The sequence below is a fragment of the Perca fluviatilis genome, chromosome 9 (assembly GCF_010015445.1).
Source record: "Perca fluviatilis chromosome 9, GENO_Pfluv_1.0, whole genome shotgun sequence".
Taxonomy (NCBI): domain Eukaryota; kingdom Metazoa; phylum Chordata; class Actinopteri; order Perciformes; family Percidae; genus Perca; species Perca fluviatilis.
Genome location: NC_053120.1, coordinates 901,156 through 925,106, shown reverse-complemented (window position 1 = coordinate 925,106; position 23,951 = coordinate 901,156). Strand labels below are relative to the sequence as shown.

Here is a 23,951-nt window from a genome sequence, read left to right as displayed (position 1 = left end):
ATATATATTATTATATCACAATAACTTAAACTAAATGTGATGCAGGTTTCTTCACAGGGGCAGAGCATGAAACAACATTAACCTCGTATAACATCCAGAGATGCATTGTTTCTGCCTGTCGACTCAGAAAAGGGAAAGGAAGCAAGTGAAGGACATGAGGATGCAGCTATATATACATATACATATAACATATAGAGTCACAACGACTCATTCATGGGAAATACAGAAATAAAGATGAATGTTCCTTTAATGTCCAATAACTGTCCTCTAATAAACACTTCATTATTCTTTCTCAGAGTAGAAACAGCTTTCACTTTTATTCATGAGGAGATTTATTATACAGCCGCGAGCTCTCTCTCTCTCTAGAAACTGAGACAGAGAGAAAGAGAGAGAGAGAGAGAGAGAAGAGAGAGAGAGACACACACACAGAGAGAGAGAGACTAAATTAAAAGACGAGTATACAGAACAATGCCAAAATGAAAATAAGATACAATACAAACTCCTCTGTTCTCAATCCCGAACAGAGATATCCAATTGGCCGAATATCTCAAAACAAAAAATCCAAAAGAAATACGAATTTTAACAAAATACAGAGTCAGTGACCATGAGCTGGAAATTGAAAGAGGTCGACATTTAAAAGTGTGGAGACCAAGAGAGGAACGAGTCTGTACACACTGCCACCAGGATATCCAAACAGAATCACATTTCCTATGTACATGTCCCAAATATGAAGGCTTAAGAACCAAATATTTCCAAAAATTTTAAAAACATATACCAGGCTTCACTACCTACACTGAGGACAAAAAGCTTCCTTTTTTATTAGGCAAAGATAAACACACGGCATGGCTAGAAGCTAAATATGTCTTCTCCTGCTACAATACAAGGCTAAATAAATAGAGAATTGTATATATTATCATTTATATGTTTCTATTATTTTATTTATTTGTATTCTTTTTTAATATATATATATATATTATTGTTTCAACGTACCCTTTGAGGGACATGCACAGAATTTGCATGAATCTGCATTTATATCGTAATTATCCTGTTTACTAGTATTATTATATCAGATATATTTACTCCTTGTTGTTGTTTATATGTATGTTTGTTCTTATGCTTTGGCAACACAGATGAATTTTCTTGTCATGCTAATAAAGCACTGAAATTGAAATTGAAATTGAAATTGAAAAATTGAGAGAGAGAGAGACAGACAGACAGACAGACAGACAGAGACAGACAGAGAGAGAGAGAGAGAGAGAGAGAGACAGAGAGAGAGACAGACAGAGAGAGAGCTTGGCTCGAGGCTGTGTAATAAATCTCCTCATGAATAAAAGTGAAAGCTGTTTACATTCTCTCACTGAGAGAGGAACTAAATACCAGATGGTATTTATGAATGTGTGTGTGTCTCCTCCCGCCTGAGAGGTAAAGATGGAGGAATCCGTTTGATTAACGTTCAGAACGCTGCAGGAACATCACAGCTCATTTGAATAGAAAACGAAGGAACACATGTAAATATTTCAGTTTGTTTTTTCATGAAAACTGCTAATGAACACTGGATATAAACAGACTCATGTGTTCGTCATTATCACAGCAAAACAACCTTTCACACAACTATCAAATATATATATGAATCAACTGTCTCACGGCTGCTTTATGCTCCATTAAATCTACGCCGCGGCTATGTAGGTACACACACACACACACACACACACACACACACAGACACACAGACACACACACACACACACACACACACACACACACACACACACACACACACACACACACACACACACACACACAGAAGGGAGCTTTAATCCCATCCACTGAGATATTTGGCGCTCCAGGTCAGAACTATTGGCGTCATTTTCTGAAGATTTTAAACAAATAAAACTCAAACTCCAAATGTTGACACATCTCCACCCCGAGCAGGAAAACTAAATTCTGCAGATTTTAATTCTGCACCACTACTGAAAACTGTACAAAAAACATAATCTGCAGATTCTGTTTGGGTCTGTTGATAAAAACACAGTCATAAAGTATATTATAACGTTATAAAGCAGGTACCCAGAAGCACAGTAACAGTAGCCATGTCTTTCCAGAGGGTTTTGGATCTGATGCGGAGCTTGCCAATGCTTTCAACTCTTTTTATACACATTTCGACAAGTCTGATTTCAGCCAGGAGGTCCAAGGACTCCAACACAAACTCAAGGATAATCACCATTTCAACATCACATATAAAGAAGTTGAAAATGTCTTTAATAGGACAAAGATTAATAAAAGTCATGGACCTGATAACATCTGTGGGCGTGTGATCAAAACATGGACAAGAGAGCTGAGTCACATATTCCAATATATTTTTAATAAATCCCTGCAGACGTAACATGTACCAAACATTTTGAAGGATGTGTTAGTGGTCCCAGTTCCAAAATGTAGTAGTTCTAAAACTCTCAATGGTTTTAGACCTGTCGCTCTCACTTCAATTTTAATGAAAAATTTTGAAAAATTGATAAGGCCACATATTTTAAGGATAACTGAACATGCATTGGATCCCATGCAATTTGCCTACAGGCCATGCAGGGGTGTAGAAGATGCCACTCTCACTCTGCTTCATTTGCTCCTCAAACATCTTGAGGGAAGCGGGGTCCCATGCACAAATTCTTTTTATTGATTTTTCATCTGCTTTTAATACAATTCAACCATATATTTTAGCCAACCGTCTTGTGGAGCAATTTGATTTTTGTAATAATCTTGTTGGTTGGATTCTGGATTTTTTAACAAACAGGACACAGAGAGTAAAGGTGAATGGAGCTCTGTCTGGTCAGCTCTGCTCTTCTACAGGTTCACCCCAGGGGGGGCGTACTTTCACCCCTTCTGTTCATTTTATATACAAACATGTGTCAGAGCAAATATGTAAATAAGACCATTATTAAATATGCAGACGACTCCGTCATAGTGAGCCTGCTCCATAAAAATGATAGAGGCCATGGCCCAATAATTAAAGACTTTGTCCAATGGTGCAAGGAGTCACACCTTCAATTGAACATATCCAAAACAAAGAATATGTACATTGATTTTGGAAAAACTCCAGGATATGAGGCTTTAACTATGAATGGTCAACTAGTGGATCAAGTACAATCCTATAGATACCTAGGGACAATTATTGACTCTAAATTAAATTTCCAGGAGAATTGTGAGGCGGTCTGTAAAAAAGGACAACAGCGTCTATACTGTTTGAGAAGATTGTACCATTTTCATATACACAAGACCACGATGACATTATTCTATCATGCTTTTATCGAAGCCATCATATCTTTCTCCCTAGTGGCATGGTTCGGGTGTGTCTCAGTCAAGCACAAGAATCGCCTAAACCAAATTGTAAAATGGTCAGGGAAGCTGACTGGGGAGACCCAGCTACACCCTACATCCCCGTATGCTAAAAAACTACAGCGGCTAGCTATGGCTATCAAAGAAGATAGCCTACACCCTCTGAATAGGGAACTCCAGTATCTTCCCTCTGGACGGAGGCTAAAAGTTCCTGGTTACAGAACTACAAGATTTAAAAATAGTTTGTACCAGCGGCAATCACTCTGCTAAACAAACAGTAAAATTATTTGCACAAAACATGCACTTTGGTCATGTACTGTTTTCTATTCCTCTTTTTTTCTATGTTTTACTACCTGTTTTTATATGTTTTATGTTATGTTGTTGGTCTACAAAGTTTTAAGGATGTCCGGCTTCTTAGACTGTAAAACTAGTTTACCTATGGGTACCAATAAAGTAACCTAACCTAACCTAAAGTTAACTTTATAAAGTTTATTATAACGTTATAAAGTATATAATATAATAACACAACGTGTGTGTTTACCTGGACAGGAAGTGCCCTCCGGGCGGCGGTGTGTCGTGGCAGCGCAGCGTGTTCTGGCTCAGCGCCAGGTCCGGCCTAACGGCGGCCGCGGCGCCGACTGCTCGGCTGACGAGCATCAGAGCGTCTGTGACGTAGAAGTCCAGCGGCTTGCGCTCCACCTCTCCGTAGGCCAGCAGGCCGAGCGGCAGGCCGATGGCGTGCAGCGCGTCGGGCCGCAGCGGCTGGCCCAGCACCCAGTGCATCATGGGTAGCGTGAGGCCCAGATCCTGGGCGCCACGCAGTACGGCCGCCGCGCACTGCGGCTCAGCGCCGAACAGCAGCACAGCCGCCGGGACCGCTGGGTTCTGCCCGAAGTGGCGCGAGAGAAAGTCGTGGATCTGCGTGTCGTCGTGCGCCGACTGCGTCAGGTTCAGGACGGCGCGAACGTGCCAGCCGGGCCCGCCACCGTCCCATGATGCTCTGCTGTCACCGGCGTCGTCCAGCCGCCTCAGCAGCCCGCGGGCCTCCTCCCAGCCCCGGCACAGAACCACGGTTCCCTCCAGCCAACCGGAACGCCGCAACACCGCCAACAGCAGCGCTGACAGGGCCGAGTCTGGAACGCCCATCGCCATCTGCAGGTGGAACCGGTTCTATAGAGACAGAACCAGAACAACATGTCAGACAGAACCATCTGTAGGTGGAACTGGTTCTATAGAGACAGAACCAAGAGACAGAACTGGAACAACATGTCAGACAGAACCATCTGCATGTGGAACTGGTTCTATAGAGACAGAACCAGAACAACATGTCAGACAGAACCATCTGCAGTTGGAACCGGTTCTATAGAGACAGAACCAGGACAACATGTCAGACAGAACCATCTGCAGGTGGAACCGGTTCTATAGAGACAGAACCAAGAGACAGAACCGGAACAACATGTCAGACAGAACCATCTGCAGGTGGAACTGGTTCTATAGAGACAGAACCAGAACAAGATGTCAGACAGAACCATCTGCAGGTGGAACCGGTTCTATAGAGACAGAACCAAGAGACAGAACCGGAACAACATGTCAGACAGAACCATCTGCAGGTGGAACTGGTTCTATAGAGACAGAACCAGGAGACAGAACAGATACATGATCACACCAGGGAAATTCGGACCCTTTTTATAGTTTATTCTGCAGTATAGGCGCCGATACCATGAGGACCCTCTCGGAGGAAAACGTAAATCGGCGCATATGTTCTGCAGTTGTACCTTTGCAGACCTGATGTCAATCACTGAAAGGATTGGTGGATCCTGTGTGACTGTAGAGGCTTTCCTGAGTTCTGATTGGCTGCTGAGTTCTGTTACCAGGGTTTAGGGAGAGCCAATCATCTGTCTGATTTATTATCCAGAAGACTTTAGTTTAGTGTTTGCGTCATAGCATTGAAAACACTTAGATATATGCATATATACGTAGATGTGTTTGAAAATATAAGATTGAAATTGAAAGCCAAATTAAAACCCATGAAATACAGAAAAATAGGTTTAACAAAGTTAAATGATAAAACAGGTGGGATGAGTATCTTAAGAAATATATATGCATGTTCTTTGATTGCTAGACACAATCTGATACAGTTCAAGGAAATTCACAGGCTTCACTATTCTAAGTCAAAACTTCATAAAATATATCCCACGATTTCGCCACTCTGTAATAAGTGTAGAGTGTCAGAAGGCACACTGTTTCATTCTTTATGGTCATGTAGTAAAATTCAGCCATTTTGGAAATGTATATTTAAATTTTTTTCTGAAGCATATTCAATCGATTTGGAGCCTGAGCCTTGCACTGGACTTTTAGGAGCAAGGAATGCTTTTTGCAATAAATATCAGACACAGGCCATTTCGCTGTGTGTGATGCTTGCAAAGAGACTTATTTTGCAGATGTGGAAAGCAGATTCTGTACCCACTTTTGAGATTTGGGCAAGGGAGCTGGGAAGTATGTTGCTCTTGGAAGAACTGAGATTTATATTAAAAGACAAACTATCCATTTTCATTAAGATTTGGAAACCAATAAGACAATTCTTAAAGGTGGACTGAGCAAGCTTCATGTGTATTATTATTATTCCTTATTGTTGTTTTACAACTATTTTAATCTCTGTTGTTGTTCACTAAGATAAAAGATTGCGTATGTTCTCACTCTTTACTCGTACAAAATATTTTTGTTTGTAGAAAATTTGGAGAAACCTTCTACAATATTGAAATATGGGGGGGTTCTAATTCAAGTATTTAGCTTAATGTAGCATGTATAATGGTACTGCTTAGAAAATATATTTAGACACTTACATGAATAGTTACTTTCTTGGTGTCATTGTGCATGTTTGTTGTCTTTAAGAAAATGAAAATAAAGGGTTAAAAAAACAACAAAAAAAAACAAAGTTAAATGATTAATTATAACTAATGCCGTTACTTTTTTCAGTAACGAGTAATCTAATTGATTACTCTTCCCATCTTAATAACGCCGTTACCGTTACTGCCAAAAAATGCGGCGCATTACTATAATTGAAGCTGTTTTTTTCATCAGACCAACTAGATCTCTGAGCCGAGAGGCAAAGACTTTTTTTTACTGTTCTTCCTTGGTTAGTGGGCAGTGCACGCAACAAGCGCATGAATGCTGACGATTAGTTGAGGTTGAGTAAAATTTCATGGTAAGCCATTCAGAGGCAGAGTTGGGTGGGTGTTTGAAAGCATGCATAGTCAGACACACAACGAACAACACAAGCAAGTCAGTCAGCGAGAGAGAGACAGGTATGGTGAGCCCAAATAATCCCAAAGTAGCCTTCTCTAAATGGAAGTATAGTCATTACTTTTCCCTCCAAGAAATTAAAAGAATGAATATAATTGTGAAATGCACATTATGCTCTGGGCAAAAGTGCCTATCCATGTCGTTGTCAAGTAATTCAAAACATCTTTCAACATTTTATTTGCACTACAAAGAGTGTATATATTTTGTTTTTTATTTTTGGTATAGTGCTTAACAAGCATAATTTAATTTTAATTTAATTTTGCCCAGTTGTGGCCCGTTGAGGGCCAATAAATATCAGAAGTTCCAAAACATCTATTGTGTTATTTGTATCAATCCACTATATAAACATAATATCTACATACATGGCATTTGATTGGAGGCTAGTCTCACTTTGTCCCACAGCAACATTAAAATAGTTTAGATTTGTGTACGTTGTTTCTGTTAATAATGTATTGTATTAAGTGTCCATTTCATTATAATATAACAGATTTATCATAAATAATTGAACATGCACATGCATTTTAAGTTCTGTTAAAGAGGGGTGGAGGTGGAGTCACATTTGAGCATTTAAAAATGTACTTGAACGTAACGCAATAATTACTTTCTGAAGTAATTAGTTACTTTAATAATTTGTAACTGAGTAACAAATGTAGTTACTTTTTGGAAGAAGTAACTAGTAACTGTAACTAATTACTTTTTAAAAGTAACTTGTCCAACACTGGTTATCGGACCGAAAGGGTCAAACTCTGACAGTGAAATGACTCAAAAAATGTCTCCACTGATTTACAGAAGTCTCGTTGATCTGTTTCAGTCTGAGGCAAAGTCTTTCTGGGCCAGAGGGCACCATGGGAGTTGTAGTTCCATAGTTTGTTTGGACACTGTGTTCAGTTTCGTCGCTGCCGGGTGAAAACCTTGTACGTCCTAAACCGTTGTTGTTCAGGCCAATTTGAAAACATATTATTTACGGCAATATGTAATAGATATAATTGTTTACGGCAGATGAAATCCTCTCTCAGTCTTTATATATATATATATATATATATATATAACTCTGTGAAACCCACGGAAAGAAAAGAAACCATCAGACGGAAGATCAAAGAGATGATTTCTCTCTGTTGTCATGGTGATGCAGGGCACGTCGCCCGTCACCGTGACGATGCTCTGACAGGCTGATCTTTGAGGATTTAAAGCATCAAACCTGGAGGAGAGAGAGAGGATCCTGCTGCATGATGGGAACTTATCTCTCTCTCTCTCTCTCTTTGTTTTCTTCTTTATTTCACTTTATTTCACTCTAACTGCATCCTGCTGCCTTACAGATCAACACTTCACTCTACTTTCAGTCTAATTTACTCTATCTTATGTTCATCCACAGTGCAGCCAGAGTGTATTGGATGGTAAAATATTACTTGTTTTTTTGTTGTTTATTTAGCGTTCTGATATCTGTGGGAGAAAACCTGTCTCTGAGTCTGGTGGTCTGGGTTTTGGCTGCTCTGTAGCGTATATAGCCACGATGTTCCACTTTCATGATTGGTCCGGTGCGGCCGGATATGCGTCCCCTTCCTCTGTCTCTGTGTCGGGTTTCTAACCTCCGGTGGATTTGTGAGGACTATGGTTAACTGGTCCTCAGATCTCTGCAGGGTAAATCCAGACAGCTAGCTAGACTATCTGTCTGTCTGTCTGTCTGTAGTCTAACAGCTAGCTAGACTATCTGTCCAATCTGAGTTTTCTGTTGCACGACTAAAACTACTTTTGAACATCCACATGTTCCACCAAAACCAGTTCCTTCCTGAGACTATTTAGCAGAGGCACCGTGGCTCCGTCCGGAGCTTAGCCCCGCCCACGAGGATTGTGATTGATTTAAAGAAATGTCAATAAACCAGAGCACGTTCTTCTCCCATCCAGGAATGCTGTGTGGACTAGCCAGACCTTCCTCCGCGGTTCTGTGGAGGAAGGTCTGGACATGACAGCAGCCAGATGGTAACAGTTCAAAGACTGGGTGATCAGGATCCGAGGGATCTTTAATTATGTATTTTGTCTAGTTCTTCCAGAGGGGGCAGCCTGTTCTCATGAACCATTCGTTCAAAAAGCCTCAATCATATAAAAACGCTGTGGGCCGCGTAGGGAGGAGGTCGGGGGGGGGGATGTGTGGGTCCTAAAACGCAAAACACAGGACTTTCAGGCCGGGGGGAGGAGTTCTTTCATCCAGGAAACGCGTGTTTGTTTCTTGGGAGTGTTTTACCCTTAACCACAATCTTTTTCCTAAACCTAACTAGTCGTTTTGGTGTTTAAACCTGTCATCACCTTATAACACTCACATATTTCTTGCCTAAACTTAACCATAATCTCCGCTGAAATGACGGCAGCTCACAGTGCTGTGTATCCGGCGCACAGTCACCTATTCTCCACCAACGGCCGCGGATATGATGGAGCGCCCTGCGGAGCACCGAAGCTGCATTCGCAGAACTCTGTAGTGGCGGAGAGCCGCCGCTCGGCGTCATGGAGGCTTGTAGTCAGCCGATGCTCTCCTGGTTCCATAGGATATCTTATGTTGGTGCAAATATTTACATTTTTTGAGAAAGCGTTGCACCGAGATGCAGTAAGAACCATAGATGTAATAGATATAGTAGATGTAATAGATGTAATAGATAATAGATGTAATAGATATAATAGATATAGTAGATGTAATACATATAATAGATGTAATAGATATAATAGATGTAATAGATGTAGTAGATATAATAGATATAGTAGATGTAATAGATATAATAGATGTAATAGATATAATAGATGTTATAGATATTATAGGTATAATAGATGTAATAGATATAATAGATGTAATAGATGTAGAAGATATAATAGATATAGTAGATGTAATAGATATAATAGATGTAATAGATATAATAGATGTAATAGATATAATAGATGTAATAGATGTAGTAGATATAATAGATATAATAGATGCAATAGATGTAATAGATATAATAGATGTAATAGATATAATAGATGTAATAGATATAATAGATGTAATAGATGTAGTAGATATAATAGATATAATAGATGCAATAGATATAATAGATGTAATAGATATAATAGATGCAATAGATATAATAGATGTAATAGATATAATAGATATAATAGATATAATAGATGCAATAGATGTAATAGATGCAATAGATGCAATCTTTGATTCCACCCTCTCCCTTGAGCCTCACATCCGTCAAGTCATTAAAACCTCCTTCTTTCACCTCCGCAACATCGCCAAAATCAGACCCTCTCTCACACCCCCCGCTGCTGAAAGACTCATTCACGCCTTCATCTCCTCCCGACTGGACTACTGCAACTCACTTCTCCTCGGCATCAGCTCTACCAACATCAACCGACTCCAACTGGTCCAGAACTCAGCTGCCCGCCTCATTACCTGCTCCAAATCCTGGCACCACATCACTCCAGTCCTAAAACAACTCCACTGGCTTCCCATTTCCCACCGGATCACCTACAAAATCCTGGTCCTCACCTATAAAGCCCTCCACCATCTGGCCCCCTCATACCTCACTGACCTCCTCTCCCCTTACCAACCCTCACGGTCCCTCAGATCCACCTCAGCCGGTCTCCTCTCCATCCAAAAGTCCAACCTGCGCTGTTTTGGGGACAGAGCCTTCTCCAGAGCAGCTCCCAGGCTCTGGAACTCCCTCCCCCAAGAGATCCGCACCCCTCTGAGTCCCTCACCATCTTCCAGTCCCCCCAAGACCCATCTCTTCACCTCAGCCTACCCATAGTCCACCTGCCCCCCTCCCTTTTTCATCTGTATCTTGTTTTGTTCTACTTGTTTTGTTATGTTTTTATAATCTACCCTGCCCTGTAAAGCGACTTTGAGTCCATGAAAAGCGCTATATAAATTCAATTTATTATTATTATTATTAATAGATGTAATAGATGCAATAGATATAATAGATGTAATAGATGTAATAGATATAATAGATGTAATAGATATAATAGATGCAATAGATGTAATAGATGTAATAGATATAATAGATATAATAGATGTAATAGATATAATAGATGTAACAGATGTAATAGATGTAATAGATATAATAGATGCAATAGATGTAATAGATGTAATAGATGTAATAGATATAATAGATGTAATAGATGTATGTATACATGTATATCTAGAAAGAGAGAGAGACAGAGAGAGAGAGACAGAGAGACAGAGAGAGAGACACAGAGAGAGAGAGACAGACAGACAGAGAGAGAGATACAGAGAGAGAGAGACAGAGAGAGAGACAGAGATGTATTTTTTGTCATGCCAATAAAGCAACATGAAATTGAAAAATAATTGAAATTGACAGAGAGAGAGAGAGAGAGAGAGAGAGAGAGAGAGAGTTAACGTAGTGCTACTTTGCACACGTTTGTGGGTCTGAGGTGTATGTCACATTTTAACTGCCAAAGCTCTGCTGCTCTCTGTCTCTGGTCCTCAGGGTGAAAGGGGGAGTGGCCAGCGGCTAGAGCAGCAAAAGCCAATGTGTGCTTCTTTTACCGACGATATCTTTTGCTTGTCTTATCCAAACAACGTCAAACTTGCCCGTAGCAAGACACCTGTCAAGTTTGAAATCCATCGGACTAACGGTTCTAGAGATAGGTTCTAGAGATAGGCGCTTAACTCCCACCCACCTACCCACACCCACACACACACACACACACACACACACACACACACACACAAAACACACACACAGACGTTCCTGCAATTTATAGATAGATGTTCTCTATCTGCATTGTTGTAAAGCACTTTGGGTCATCTTCTGTTGTTTTAAATGTGTTATGATTTATAAATAAAGATGACCTGCTTTTCTCTGAGTTTATACAACACTAACCGAGGAAGAGGAAGATGATGATGAAGAGGAAGATTGGATGATTCTGTGTTACATAAAATAACTTTTATTATGAACCAGTTTGTGTGTTTTTCTGCAGACTGAAGCAGGAAATGTTTCCTGAGGAGAGAATACAACCTGCTGACTCTTTGTTTCTGTTTCTGCTCCACACATTTTCTCCGGGTCCCGCCTGTCCCAAGGCATGCTGGGAAATGTAGGAAACCACTGAAGGGAAGCACAACTCAGGTTTAAAGTGTTCAGTCTGGTTTTAAAACTCTGGCTCCATACGCATTTCTCTGTTTATTCTGAGGACGATTCTTCAGATCAACCCTGAACCACTTACTTCTCCTCATCATCAAGAACTCTCTGTGTGTTTATGGATTCATCTTCTCAACACTCAGGGCCAGATGTACGTACATTTGTGAATGTAACGTTATCTGCGCCATGGCCAACCCAAAGAAAGCACACGCTGTGATACTTCAGCTGACAATAAGCGCCTTTCTCCGCCCACTATACCGTAGATTGCACTGTATGAAAGCGTTAACTACTGGTGCTATGATACGGCTGAGTGCAGACTGCCATATTCCCACTGCTGATGCTAGGACTGTTTGAAATTATCCTGATGCCAATATGTGTAACGTAACGAGGAGTTTAACAGCTGCTGGAATGGAATGTGAACGCTGAGTCAGAGATATGATGTCATCTTTGATTTCTTCCAGTAACTGTAATACTGCATGGCTGCTTAATCTGTAACTCTTAATGATTTCCTGTTCACTCAACTGAAAAAGTGTGATCCTTGTGGTTTGTACATGCCTCACCATACTTTTACCTCAGTGTGGCCTGTTAGTACATACCTCACCATACTTTTACCTCAGTGTGGCCTGTTAGTACATACCTCACCATACTTTTACCTCAGTGTGGCCTGTTAGTACATACCTCACCATACTTTTACCTCAGTGTGGCCTGTTAGTACATACCTCACCATACTTTTACCTCAGTGTGGCCTGTTAGTACATACCTCACCATACTTTTACCTCAGTGTGGCCTGTTAGTACATACCTCACCATACTTTTACCTCAGTGTGGCCTGTTAGTACATACCTCACCATGCTGTTACCTCAGTGTGGCCTGTTAGTACATACCTCACCATGCTGTTACCTCAGTGTGGCCTGTTAGTACATACCTCACCATACTTTTACCTCAGTGCTGTCTGTTAGTACATACCTCACCATGCTGTTACCTCAGTGTGGCCTGTTAGTACATACCTCACCATGCTGTTACCTCAGTGTGGCCTGTTAGTACATACCTCACCATACTTTTACCTCAGTGTAGCCTGTTAGTACATACCTCACCATACTTTTACCTCAGTGCTGCCTGTTAGTACATACCTCACCATACTTTTACCTCAGTGTGGCCTGTTAGTACATACCTCACCATGCTGTTACCTCAGTGTGGCCTGTTAGTACATACCTCACCATGCTGTTACCTCAGTGTGGCCTGTTAGTACATACCTCACCATGCTGTTATCTCAGTGCTGCCTGTTAGTACATACCTCACCATGCTGTTACCTCAGTGTGGCCTGTTAGTACATACCTCACCATGCTTTTACCTCAGTGTGGCCTGTTAGTACATACCTCACCATACTGTTACCTCAGTGCTGTCTGTTAGTACATACCTCACCATGCTTTTACCTCAGTGTGGCCTGTTAGTACATACCTCACCATGCTGTTATCTCAGTGCTGCCTGTTAGTACATACCTCACCATGCTGTTACCTCAGTGTGGCCTGTTAGTACATACCTCACCATGCTTTTACCTCAGTGTGGCCTGTTAGTACATACCTCACCATACTGTTACCTCAGTGCTGTCTGTTAGTACATACCTCACCATGCTTTTACCTCAGTGTGGCCTGTTAGTACATACCTCACCATGCTGTTACCTCAGTGTGGCCTGTTAGTACATACCTCACCATACTGTTACCTCAGTGCTGCCTGTTGAGTATATTACCTCACCATACTGTTACCTCAGGTGCTGTCTGTTAGTACATACCTCACCATGCTTTCTCAGTGTGGCCTGTTAGTACATACCTCACCATGCTTTTTACCTCAGTGTTGCCTGTTAGTACATACCTCACCATACTTTTACCTCAGTGTGGTCTGTTAGTACATACCTCACCATACTTTTACCTCAGTGCTGGCCTGTTAGTACATACCTCCACCATACTTTTACCTCAGTCGCCTGTTAGTACATACCTCACCATACTTTTACCTCAGTGCTGTCTGTTAGTACATACCTCACCATATTTTACCTCAGTGTGGCCTGTTAGTACAACTTCACACAAGCTTTTACCTCCGGTGCTGCCTGTTAGTACATACCTCACCATGCTTTTTACCTCAGTGCGGCCTGTTAGTACATACCTCACCATACTTTTACCTCCGTGTGGCCTGTTAGTACATACCTCACCATGCTTTTACCTCAGTGTGGCCTGTTAGTACATACCTCACCCTACTTTTACCTCAGTGCTGCCTGTTAGTACATACCTCACCATACTGTTACCTCGTGTGGCCTGTTAGTTACACTCACCATGCGTTTTACCTCAGTGCGGTCTGTTAGTACACTCACCATGCTGTTACCCAGTGCTGCCTGTTAGTACATACCTCACCATGCTTTTACCTCAGTGTGCGCCTGTTAGTACATACCTCACCATGCTGTTACCTCAGTGCTGGCCTGTTAGTACATACCTCACCATACTTTTACCTCAGTGCTGTCTGTTAGTACATACCTCACCATACTTTTACCTCAGTGTGGCCTGTTAGTACATACCTCACCATACTTTTACCTCAGTGTGGCCTGTTAGTACATACCTCACCATACTTTTACCTCAGTGCTGCCTGTTAGTACATACCTCACCATACTTTTACCTCAGTGTGGCCTGTTAGAATACACTCACCATACTTTTACCTCAGTGCTGCCTGTTAGTACATACCTCACCATACTTTTTACCTCAGTTCGTCTGTTAGTACATACCTCACTGCATGCCTCCGGTGTGCCTGTTGAATTACATACCTCACCATACTTTTACCTCAGTGCTGCCTGTTAGTACTACCTCACCATGCTTTTACCTCCAGTTCGCCTGTTAGTACATACCTCACCATACTTTTACCTCAGTTCGCCTGTTAGTACATACCTCACTGTTACCTCAGTTGGCCTGTTGATTTTATACCTCCATGCTTTTACCTCAGTGCTGCCTGTTAGTACATACCTCACCATACTTTTACCTCAGTTGCGCCTGTTAATACATACCTCACCATGCTTTTACCTCAGTTCTGCCTGTTAGTACATACCTCACCATTGCTTTTACCTCAGTGCGGCCTGTTAGTACATACCTCACCATGCTTTTACCTCAGTGCTGCCTGTTAGTACATACCTCACCATACTTTTACCTCAGTGCTGCCTGTTAGTACATACCTCACCATGCTTTTACCTCAGTGCTGCCTGTTAGTACATACCTCACCATAGCTGTTACCTCAGTGCTGCCTGTTAGTACATACCTCACCATGCTTTTACCTCAGTGCTGCCTGTTAGTACATACCTCACCATGCTTTACCTCCGTGCTGCCTGTTAGTACATACCTCACCATGCTTTTTACCTCAGTGCTGCCTGTTAGTACATACCTCACCATCTGTTACCTCAGTTCGCCTGTTAGTACATACCTCACCATGCTTTTACCTCAGTGCTGCCTGTTAGTACATACCTCACCATCTTTTACTCAGTGCTGCCTGTTAGTACATACCTCACCATGCTTTTACCTCAGTGCTGCCTGTTAGTACATACCTCACCATGCTTTTACCTCCAGTGCTGCCTGTTAGTACATACCTCACCATGCTTTTACCTCAGTGCTGCCTGTTAGTACATACCTCACCATGCTTTTACCTCAGTGCTGCCTGTTAGTACATACCTCACCATGCTTTTACCTCAGTGCTGCCTGTTAGTACATACCTCACCATACTTTTACCTCAGTGCTGCCTGTTAGTACATACCTCACCATGCTTTTACCTCAGTGCTGCCTGTTAGTACATACCTCACCATGCTTTTACCTCCGTCAGTCTGCGTACATACCTCACCATCTTTACCTCGTGCGCTGTTAGTACATACCTCACCATGCTTTTACCTCCAGTGCGCCTGTTAGTACATACCTCACCATGCTTTTACCTCAGTGCGGCCTGTTAGTACATACCTCACCATGCTTTTTACCTCAGTGCTGCCTGTTAGTTACATACCTCACCATGCTTTTACCTCAGTGCAGCCTGTTAGTACATACCTCACCATGCTTTTACCTCAGTGCTGCCTGTTAGTACATACCTCACCATGCTTTTACCTCAGTGCTTCCTGTTAGTACATACCTCACCATGCTTTTACCTCAGTGCTGCCTGTTAGTACATACCTCACCATGCTTTTACCTCAGTCCTGCCTGTTAGTACATACCTCACCATGCTTTTACCTCAGTGCTTCCTGTTAGTACATACCTCACCATGCTTTTACCTCAGTGCTGCCTGTTAGTACATACCTCACCATGCTTTTACCTCAGTCCTGCCTGTTAGTACATACCTCACCATACTTTTACCTCAGTGCTGCCTGTTAGTACATACCTCACCATGCTTTTACCTCAGTGTGACCTGTTAGTACATACCTCACCATACTTTACCTCAGTGTGACCTGTTAGTACATACCTCACCATGCTTTTACCTCAGTGTGGCCTGTTAGTACATACCTCACCATGCTTTTACCTCAGTGCAACCTGTTTGTACATACCTCGCCATGCTTTTACGTGCACGTTGAGAAACTAATATGCCTGAAGTGGGCGCAAAAGCATTAATACATCTGGCCCTCAGAGTTTCCTCTTTTCTAACCTCCATCCATCACATTCAACAGAAAAAGTGACAGAAAAGGCGACAAAGACCTGTGGTCTGAAGGCGCTGTCTTTGGGCTTAGAGTCGAAAAAAATAACAACAAAATGCTGAAAAAGTGACAAAAAAGGTGACAAAAGGCGAAAAAGATCTGCCCAACATCAATAACTCTGTTAGACTTCATGGATTCATGTTCTCAGTGTTCCACTAAGGTCAAAATGTTTGCTTCTCAGACTGTTTGCTCTTAATTTTATCTCTTTATATCTGATCCATTCTGTTTCTCAGAAAGGAACCCACATGTTTGATAATAGGAGGGTTTAAAAGATGAAGATGATGATGGTGATGATGGTGATGAAGGCTGTGTGATCCTCTGACCTTCCTCTCTGTCTGTGTGACAGATTAAATATCGATCGAGGTTTTAGTTTCCTGGTCACAGCCGAGATGTTCTGATCCGACCCCCCCAGAGACTCGAAGCTCAGATTAAAAACACGCCGAGGACAGAGACCTTCAGCCTTACAAGTCAGGGCTCAGAGGAGCCGGGAAAGGGCAACAGAAAAAAAAAAAAAAAAAGGAGACCAACAAAAGCAACAAAAATGTTGAAAAGGGCGACAAAAAAGGAGACAAAAATTCTGAAAAACAGGAGAAATACATTTCGTCTCAAGGCGCTGTCTTCGGGTTTAGAGGCGTTGAAAAAGGTGACAAAAATGTAAACAAGGTGAAAAAAACCCAACAACAAGCCAACAAAAACATGGAAAAATGCAAAACAAAGGTGACAAAAAAAGATGTCTCATGGTGTCAAGGCGCCAAGGAAAGAGACCACGGGCCTCAGAGCGGTGTGTCGGGCTCAGAGGCTCTGCTCCAGTTCTCAGCCAACAACAAGAAGTCCTGCGGAGCGTTTTATCAGCACGACACAGCAGCTCGCTGTCTTTTGTCCCGAGGACCCTGAATGCTTCGTGGCTGCCAACAGAAAGTCTCTTAGGAGGAGACGACAGGAAACAAAACCCTTTACAGACCAGTTTGTACTGAACACAGAGTCAGAGCTGCAGCAACACCTTCTGGGACTCGCTCCTTCAAAATACATCAGTCGTTATGTTCTCTGTCCCAGCAGTAACCTTTGGGTCTGGTTCCCAGTCTCAGCAGTAACCTGTGGGTCTGGTTCCCAGTCTCAGCAGTAACCTGTGGGTCTGGTTCCCAGTCTCAGCAGTAACCTGCGGGTCTGGTACCCAGTCTCAGCAGTAACCTGTGGGTCTGGTTCCCAGTCTCAGCAGTAACCTGTGGGTCTGGTTCCCAGTCTCAGCAGTAACCTGCGGGTCTGGTACCCAGTCTCAGCAGTAACCTGTGGGTCTGGTTCCCAGTCTCAGCAGTAACCTGTGGGTCTGGTATCTAATGTAAATGGACTGTTTTTATATATTATTAACGACTACTCAGAGCGCTTTAACATAGTACAGGAACCATTCACACACATTCATACACTGTGGCCGAGGCTGCCGTACAAGGTACCACCTGCTGATCAGATAAACACTCACACACATTTACACTCTGATGGAGCAGCATCGGGGGCAACTCTGGGTTCAGTGTCTTGCCCAAGGACACTTCGGCATGGAACTGCAGGGCCAGGGATCTACCACTTAGCCACAGCCGCCCCTAATCCCAGCAGTAACCTGTGGGTCTGGTTCCCAGCAGTAACCTGTGGGTCTGGTATCCAGCAGTAACCTGTGGGTCTGGAATCCAGCAGTAACCTGTGGGTCTCGTATCCAGCAGTAACCTGTTGGTCTGGTATCCAGTCCCAGTAGTAACCTGTGGGTCTGGTATCCAGCAGTAACCTGTGGGTCTGATATCCAGCAGTAACCTGGGGTCTGGTTCCCAGCAGTAACCTGTGGGTCTGGTATCCAGTCCCAGCAGTAACCTGTGGGTCTGGTATCCAGCAGTAACTTGTGGGTCTGGTTCCCAGCAGTAACCTGTGGGTCTGGTATCTAATCCCAGCAGTAACCTGTGGGTCTGGTATCTAATCCCAGCAGTAACCTGTGGGTCTGGTTCCCAGCAGTAACCTGTGGGTCTGGTATCCAGCAGTAACCTGTGGGTCTGGTATCCAGCAGTAACCTGTGGGTCTGGTTCCCAGCAGTAACCTGTGGGTCTGGTATCCAGCAGTAACCTGTGGGTCTGGTATCCAGCAGTAACCTGAGGGTCTGGTTCCCAGCAGTAACCTGTGGGTCTGGTATCCAGTCCCAGCAGTAACCTGTGGGTCTGGTATCCAGCAGTAACTTGTGGGTCTGGTTCCCAGCAGTAACCTGTGGGTCTGGTATCTAATCCCAGCAGTAACCTGTGGGTCTGGTATCTAATCCCAGCAGTAACCTGTGGGTCTGGTTCCCAGCAGTAACCTGTGGGTCTGGTATCCAGCAGTAACCTGTGGGTCTGGTATCCAGCAGTAACCTGTGGGTCTGGTTCCCAGCAGTAACCTGTGGGTCTGGTATCCAGCAGTAACCTGTGGGTCTAGTGTTCTGCAAGTTATCCCCGTATACATGAGTGGGAAAGAGTAATTCCTCCGACTGCCAATGTACAACTGCTCAGAATAAGACTTTTTCTTCCGTTGACCTTCGTCAAAATCACAAGATCTTGTAAAGTACCCTACGAGCGTGCTTGGAAATGTTTGACACATTGATGGATGGCATCAGGTGTGAAAAGTCAAAGATGTTTTGGCGCTGGCTAAAACCTCAGCCGAAAATTCCTCTCTGCAGGAAAAACCCTGAAGCTGTATGATTTTATAGTATGTGCCATGTCGAAGTCCTCAACGTGTTTAAAGGTTAAAAGGTTGTTTTGTTGCTGCTCTGTTTCAACGTTTCTCTTCTGTTTCTGGGTCAGAAACCACTGAGGGGCAGTTAGAAGCTACTGAGCATGTGCAGACATGTAACCTGAGTTTACTCCAGTTAATATGAGGAATCCTCTGGTTACTAGCTCTGTTAACCGGTAGGAGAACTCTGATTTTAGAAACCGGGGCAAAGTGTATACATGGCAGCTGAGAAACCATTGAATTGGCTGGCTGTGGGCTGTGTGATTGGCTGGCTGTGGGGTGTGTGATTGGCTGGCTATGGGCCATGTTATTGGCTGGCTCTGGGCCGTTTGATTGGCTGGCTGTGGGCCATGTGATTGGTTGCAGCAGTGATTACCTAGATGTTGGATGTAAACAGCTGTAATGTGTAGCGTGTAATGTATTCTGTGTCTGATGGGATGGATCTCTGGATCAGAGCCAGCAGGCAGCATCGATCTACCGGCTTTTAGTGAGATGAAGAGACACGAGGCTGAGGACAGGCTGAACATAAACTGGAGATAAACTGGAGATAAACTGAAACCCTCCGAGGATATGGGTGGTGCGCTCTAGTGGCTGTAGTAGTTCTGATCTATATTTAGGAACAGACCACTAGAGGGCTCCACCACTACTAACCTAAACATAGCTCAGAACTACTACGGCCACTAGAGGGCTCCACTACTACAGACCTAAATATAGCTCAGAACTACTACGGCCACTAGAGGGCGCCGCCACTACTAAGCTAAATATAGCTCAGAACTACTACGGCCACTAGAGGGCTCCACTACTACAGACCTAAATATAGGTCAGAACTACTACGACCACTAGAGGGCTCCACCACTACTGACCTAAATATAGCTCAGAACTACTACGACCACTAGAGGGCTCCACCACTACAGACCTAAATATAGCTCAGAACTACTACGACCACTAGAGGGCTCCACTACTGACCTAAATATAGCTCAGAACTACTACGGCCACTAGAGGGCTCCACCACTACTGACCTAAATATAGCTCAGAACTACTACGGCCACTAGAGGGCTCCACCACTACTGACCTAAATATAGCTCAGAACTACTACGACCACTAGAGGGCTCCACCACTACAGACCTAAATATAGCTCAGAACTACTACGGCCACTAGAGGGCTCCACTACTGACCTAAATATAGCTCAGAACTACTACGACCACTAGAGGGCTCCACCACTACTGACCTAAATATAGCTCAGAACTACTACGGCCACTAGAGGGCGCCGCCACTACTAAGCTAAATATAGCTCAGAACTACTACGACCACTAGAGGGCTCCACCACTACTAACCTAAATATAGCTCAGAACTACTACGGCCACTAGAGGGCTCCACTACTACAGACCTAAATATAGGTCAGAACTACTACGACCACTAGAGGGCGCCGCCACTACTGACCTAAACATAGATCAGAACTACTACGACCACTAGAGGGCTCCACCACTACAGACCTAAATATAGGTCAGAACTACTAAGGCCACTAGAGGGCGCCGCCACTACTGACCTAAATATAGCTCAGAACTACTACGACCACTAGAGGGCTCCACCACTACAGACCTAAATATAGCTCAGAACTACTACGACCACTAGAGGGCTCCACTACTGACCTAAATATAGCTCAGAACTACTACGGCCACTAGAGGGCTCCACCACTACTGACCTAAATATAGCTCAGAACTACTACGGCCACTAGAGGGCTCCACCACTACTGACCTAAATATAGCTCAGAACTACTACGACCACTAGAGGGCTCCACCACTACGACCTAAATATAGCTCAGAACTACTACGGGCCACTAGAGGCGCGGCACTACTAAGCTAAATATAGCTCAGAACTACTACGACCACTAGAGGGCTCCACCACTACTAACCTAAATATAGCTCAGGAAACCTACGGCCCCACTAGAGGGCTCCACTACTACAGACCTAAATATAGGTCAGAACTACTACGACCACTAGAGGGCGCCGCCACTACTGACCTAAACATAGATCAGAACTACTACGACCACTAGAGGGCTCCACCACTACAGACCTAAATATAGGTCAGAACTACTAAGGCCACTAGAGGGCGCCGCCACTACAATCCTAAATATAGGTCAGAACTACTACGGCCACCAGAGGGCTCCACCACTACACCACCCTACTAGGTCAGAATGATGCTTCAACAAACCACTGATGGGGGACAAAAACAGAAAAAAACACAAAAAAAGGCACCAAAAAAGGGGACAAAACCGCTGGAAAAACAGGTGAAGGGGTGTTTATTGGGGGGAGGACAGTACCCGGGATCTCTGCTATCTTTAGATTGAGGACCAAAACGGGAATTTACGTCTTCGGCTGCCTCATCATAGACATTTTTGTAGTTATGTGTGATTTAATGGTCTTCCAATAACAGCAACTAAACTCAAGCTGAATATTGTAAATAAATATGGCGAGGGCTTCATATTAACTCTTTTGATCTTCTAGATCGGACTGGGTTTACCCAGTCTAATAATCTGTATGTTTATCTATCCTGCTTCCATTACAAATATGCGGGAACCAATCACAAACTGGCTTATCCACCTGGCGCGCTATCGGCGGGTTTAACACGATGACGGTAAAGAAGCGACCAATCAGCTTCTTGTTTACATTCAACATGGCGGCCACCGAATGCGCAGCAACCTGTTGATGCCGCTGTCGCTGCTATTTCACCCACTCTGATTGGTTGAAGGACTATCCAATCACGTACAGAGTCATTTGAACTAGGTCTGTTGATCCCACCTCTTGTGCAGTAGAAAATCCAGAGCAGACTCCCCAGACTAATGTTCAGTTTTAAAAGATGGAGCTTGGTCTGCTGATAGCCACTGAATACGTTCAAACATCCATGTTTCTTTCAATAGTTTGGATTTGGTTTGATGTCTGATATACATAGAAATGTTAAACATAAATATATCAGACTGATGTCATGAAGGGGCGTATGTATAACATATAGCTCAAAATGAGTACAGATAAAAGTGGCGTGTATGTTTACGCAAAGTCATGATGTCATGTTGGATATATAAACTTTAAAAACAATCATGTTATAACAATACCTTAATTGCTGCTCGAACAAACGACTTATTGGGTCTTTTTTTTCGGAGGACAGTCTCTGTTTTCCTGCCGGGGAGACTGTGGCATCAGCTGTCAAACGCCCCGACAGGCCTTTTATCAGAGCACTTAGAGAAATCATTCTGCAGCTTTCTGTAGAACCTAATTTAACTTTTTGGCTCAGCTGCACACAGAGCGGAGCCAAGCTGCCTCTTCTGAATCCTTCAGTCAGCTTTTCCTCTGAAACTCTGACCTCTGTTTCTGTTCTCCGCTGAGCTGAATACAGATTAAAATTACTAAAGTTTATGAAGTGATCCGTTTAATGAAAGGTGATAAATGTGTCTGCATCATTAACACTGAGAGTCTGGAGATTATTAATACAAGAAGAAGCTCCAACCAGGCGATCTATTTGGTCAGCTGGACATTTAGAACGCCAGACTGATCTCATGAAGTGGCATATGTATGACACGCCAATTCGTATGCCATTATTAGCGTGTTATCAAGATGCATACTCGCTTCTTAGCGTGTTAATCAACAATGTTACCTTGAGATTGCATGTGAATTGACGCGGTAGCAAGTAGTATGAAAGGGTGAAAATCTGCATAGGGAGGTTGGTCGGGATGGGTCAAACACAGGACTTTCACCCAGGAGACACGTTTACTAAACCCAACCGTAGCTTTCTTCTCACGATAACACGCCAACTGGCGATAACACACTAAGTGGCGTGTATGTTTATGTCCGCTGTATACAGCGTAGACATACACGCGAATAGTTGAAAATGCATACAGATAACATGCCACTTGGCTTTAGGAAAGTGGGCGTGTACGAAGTCATGAAATCACGTTGAGGACTCAGATCAGCATGAAGAAACAAAGGAAAGAAGGAATGAAGGAAAAAAGGAAAGAAAGAAACAGCTCACCATGGTCATCACTGAAAAATGACACGGCCGATTCCATGCCAACAGTTGTCTCTCGGGCTCACAGCTTTGCTTTGGTCTGAACTGTATAAAAAGTAATCTCATGTAAAAGCTGATGAGTAATAATCTGCATCTTTAGTTTCCTGTTGCAGGAAGCAGGTCAGGTTCTGGGGAGTCCAAGCCCCGCCCCCTCTGCTGTGACAGACGAGAGGTCAAAGGTCAGTCCGTGTAACTGTTGTTGTAGATTAAATTAACTAGAGGTCAACACTCATTACAGCACTGAGGCATGTTGGGTAAACATGGCAGCCGGCCAGAGTTCCAACCAACAGTTACAGAGCGTGACCAACTATATTATCTGACACACACACACACACACACGCACACGCACACGCACACGCACACACACACACACACACACACACACACACACACAGACACACTCAGAGAGACACACAGACACACACACAGACACACACACACACACACAGAGTGAATGCGCTGCGTCTGATTGGATGTGGTATAAAACAGAATATGATTCTTGTTCTCAGCTCGGAGATGACAGACGATAACAGACATTCATTAATCAGGGTTAGAGAGACAAAACATTTTGATCCTGTCTGAATAATTTCTGTCTTCTGCTGGATCCTGATTGAAAAACTCCCCAAAGATAGAGAGGAATATGCTGCTGAGTTAATGTAGCCGAGGGTTAGGGTTAGGGTTAGATAGAGAGAGGAATAT

General features: G+C 43.3%; 1 protein-coding gene across 2 annotated transcripts in view; it reads right to left on the bottom strand.

Moving 5' to 3' along the window:
• grin3bb (glutamate receptor, ionotropic, N-methyl-D-aspartate 3Bb) overlaps positions 1-23,951 on the bottom strand; it is a 68,878-nt gene that overhangs the window by 30,130 nt on the left and 14,797 nt on the right. For both annotated transcript variants that reach the window (XM_039811565.1, XM_039811566.1), the window contains exon 2: positions 3,869-4,497. In XM_039811565.1, the coding sequence (XP_039667499.1) occupies positions 3,869-4,497 (629 nt within the window). The remainder of the gene's footprint in view (positions 1-3,868; positions 4,498-23,951) is intronic.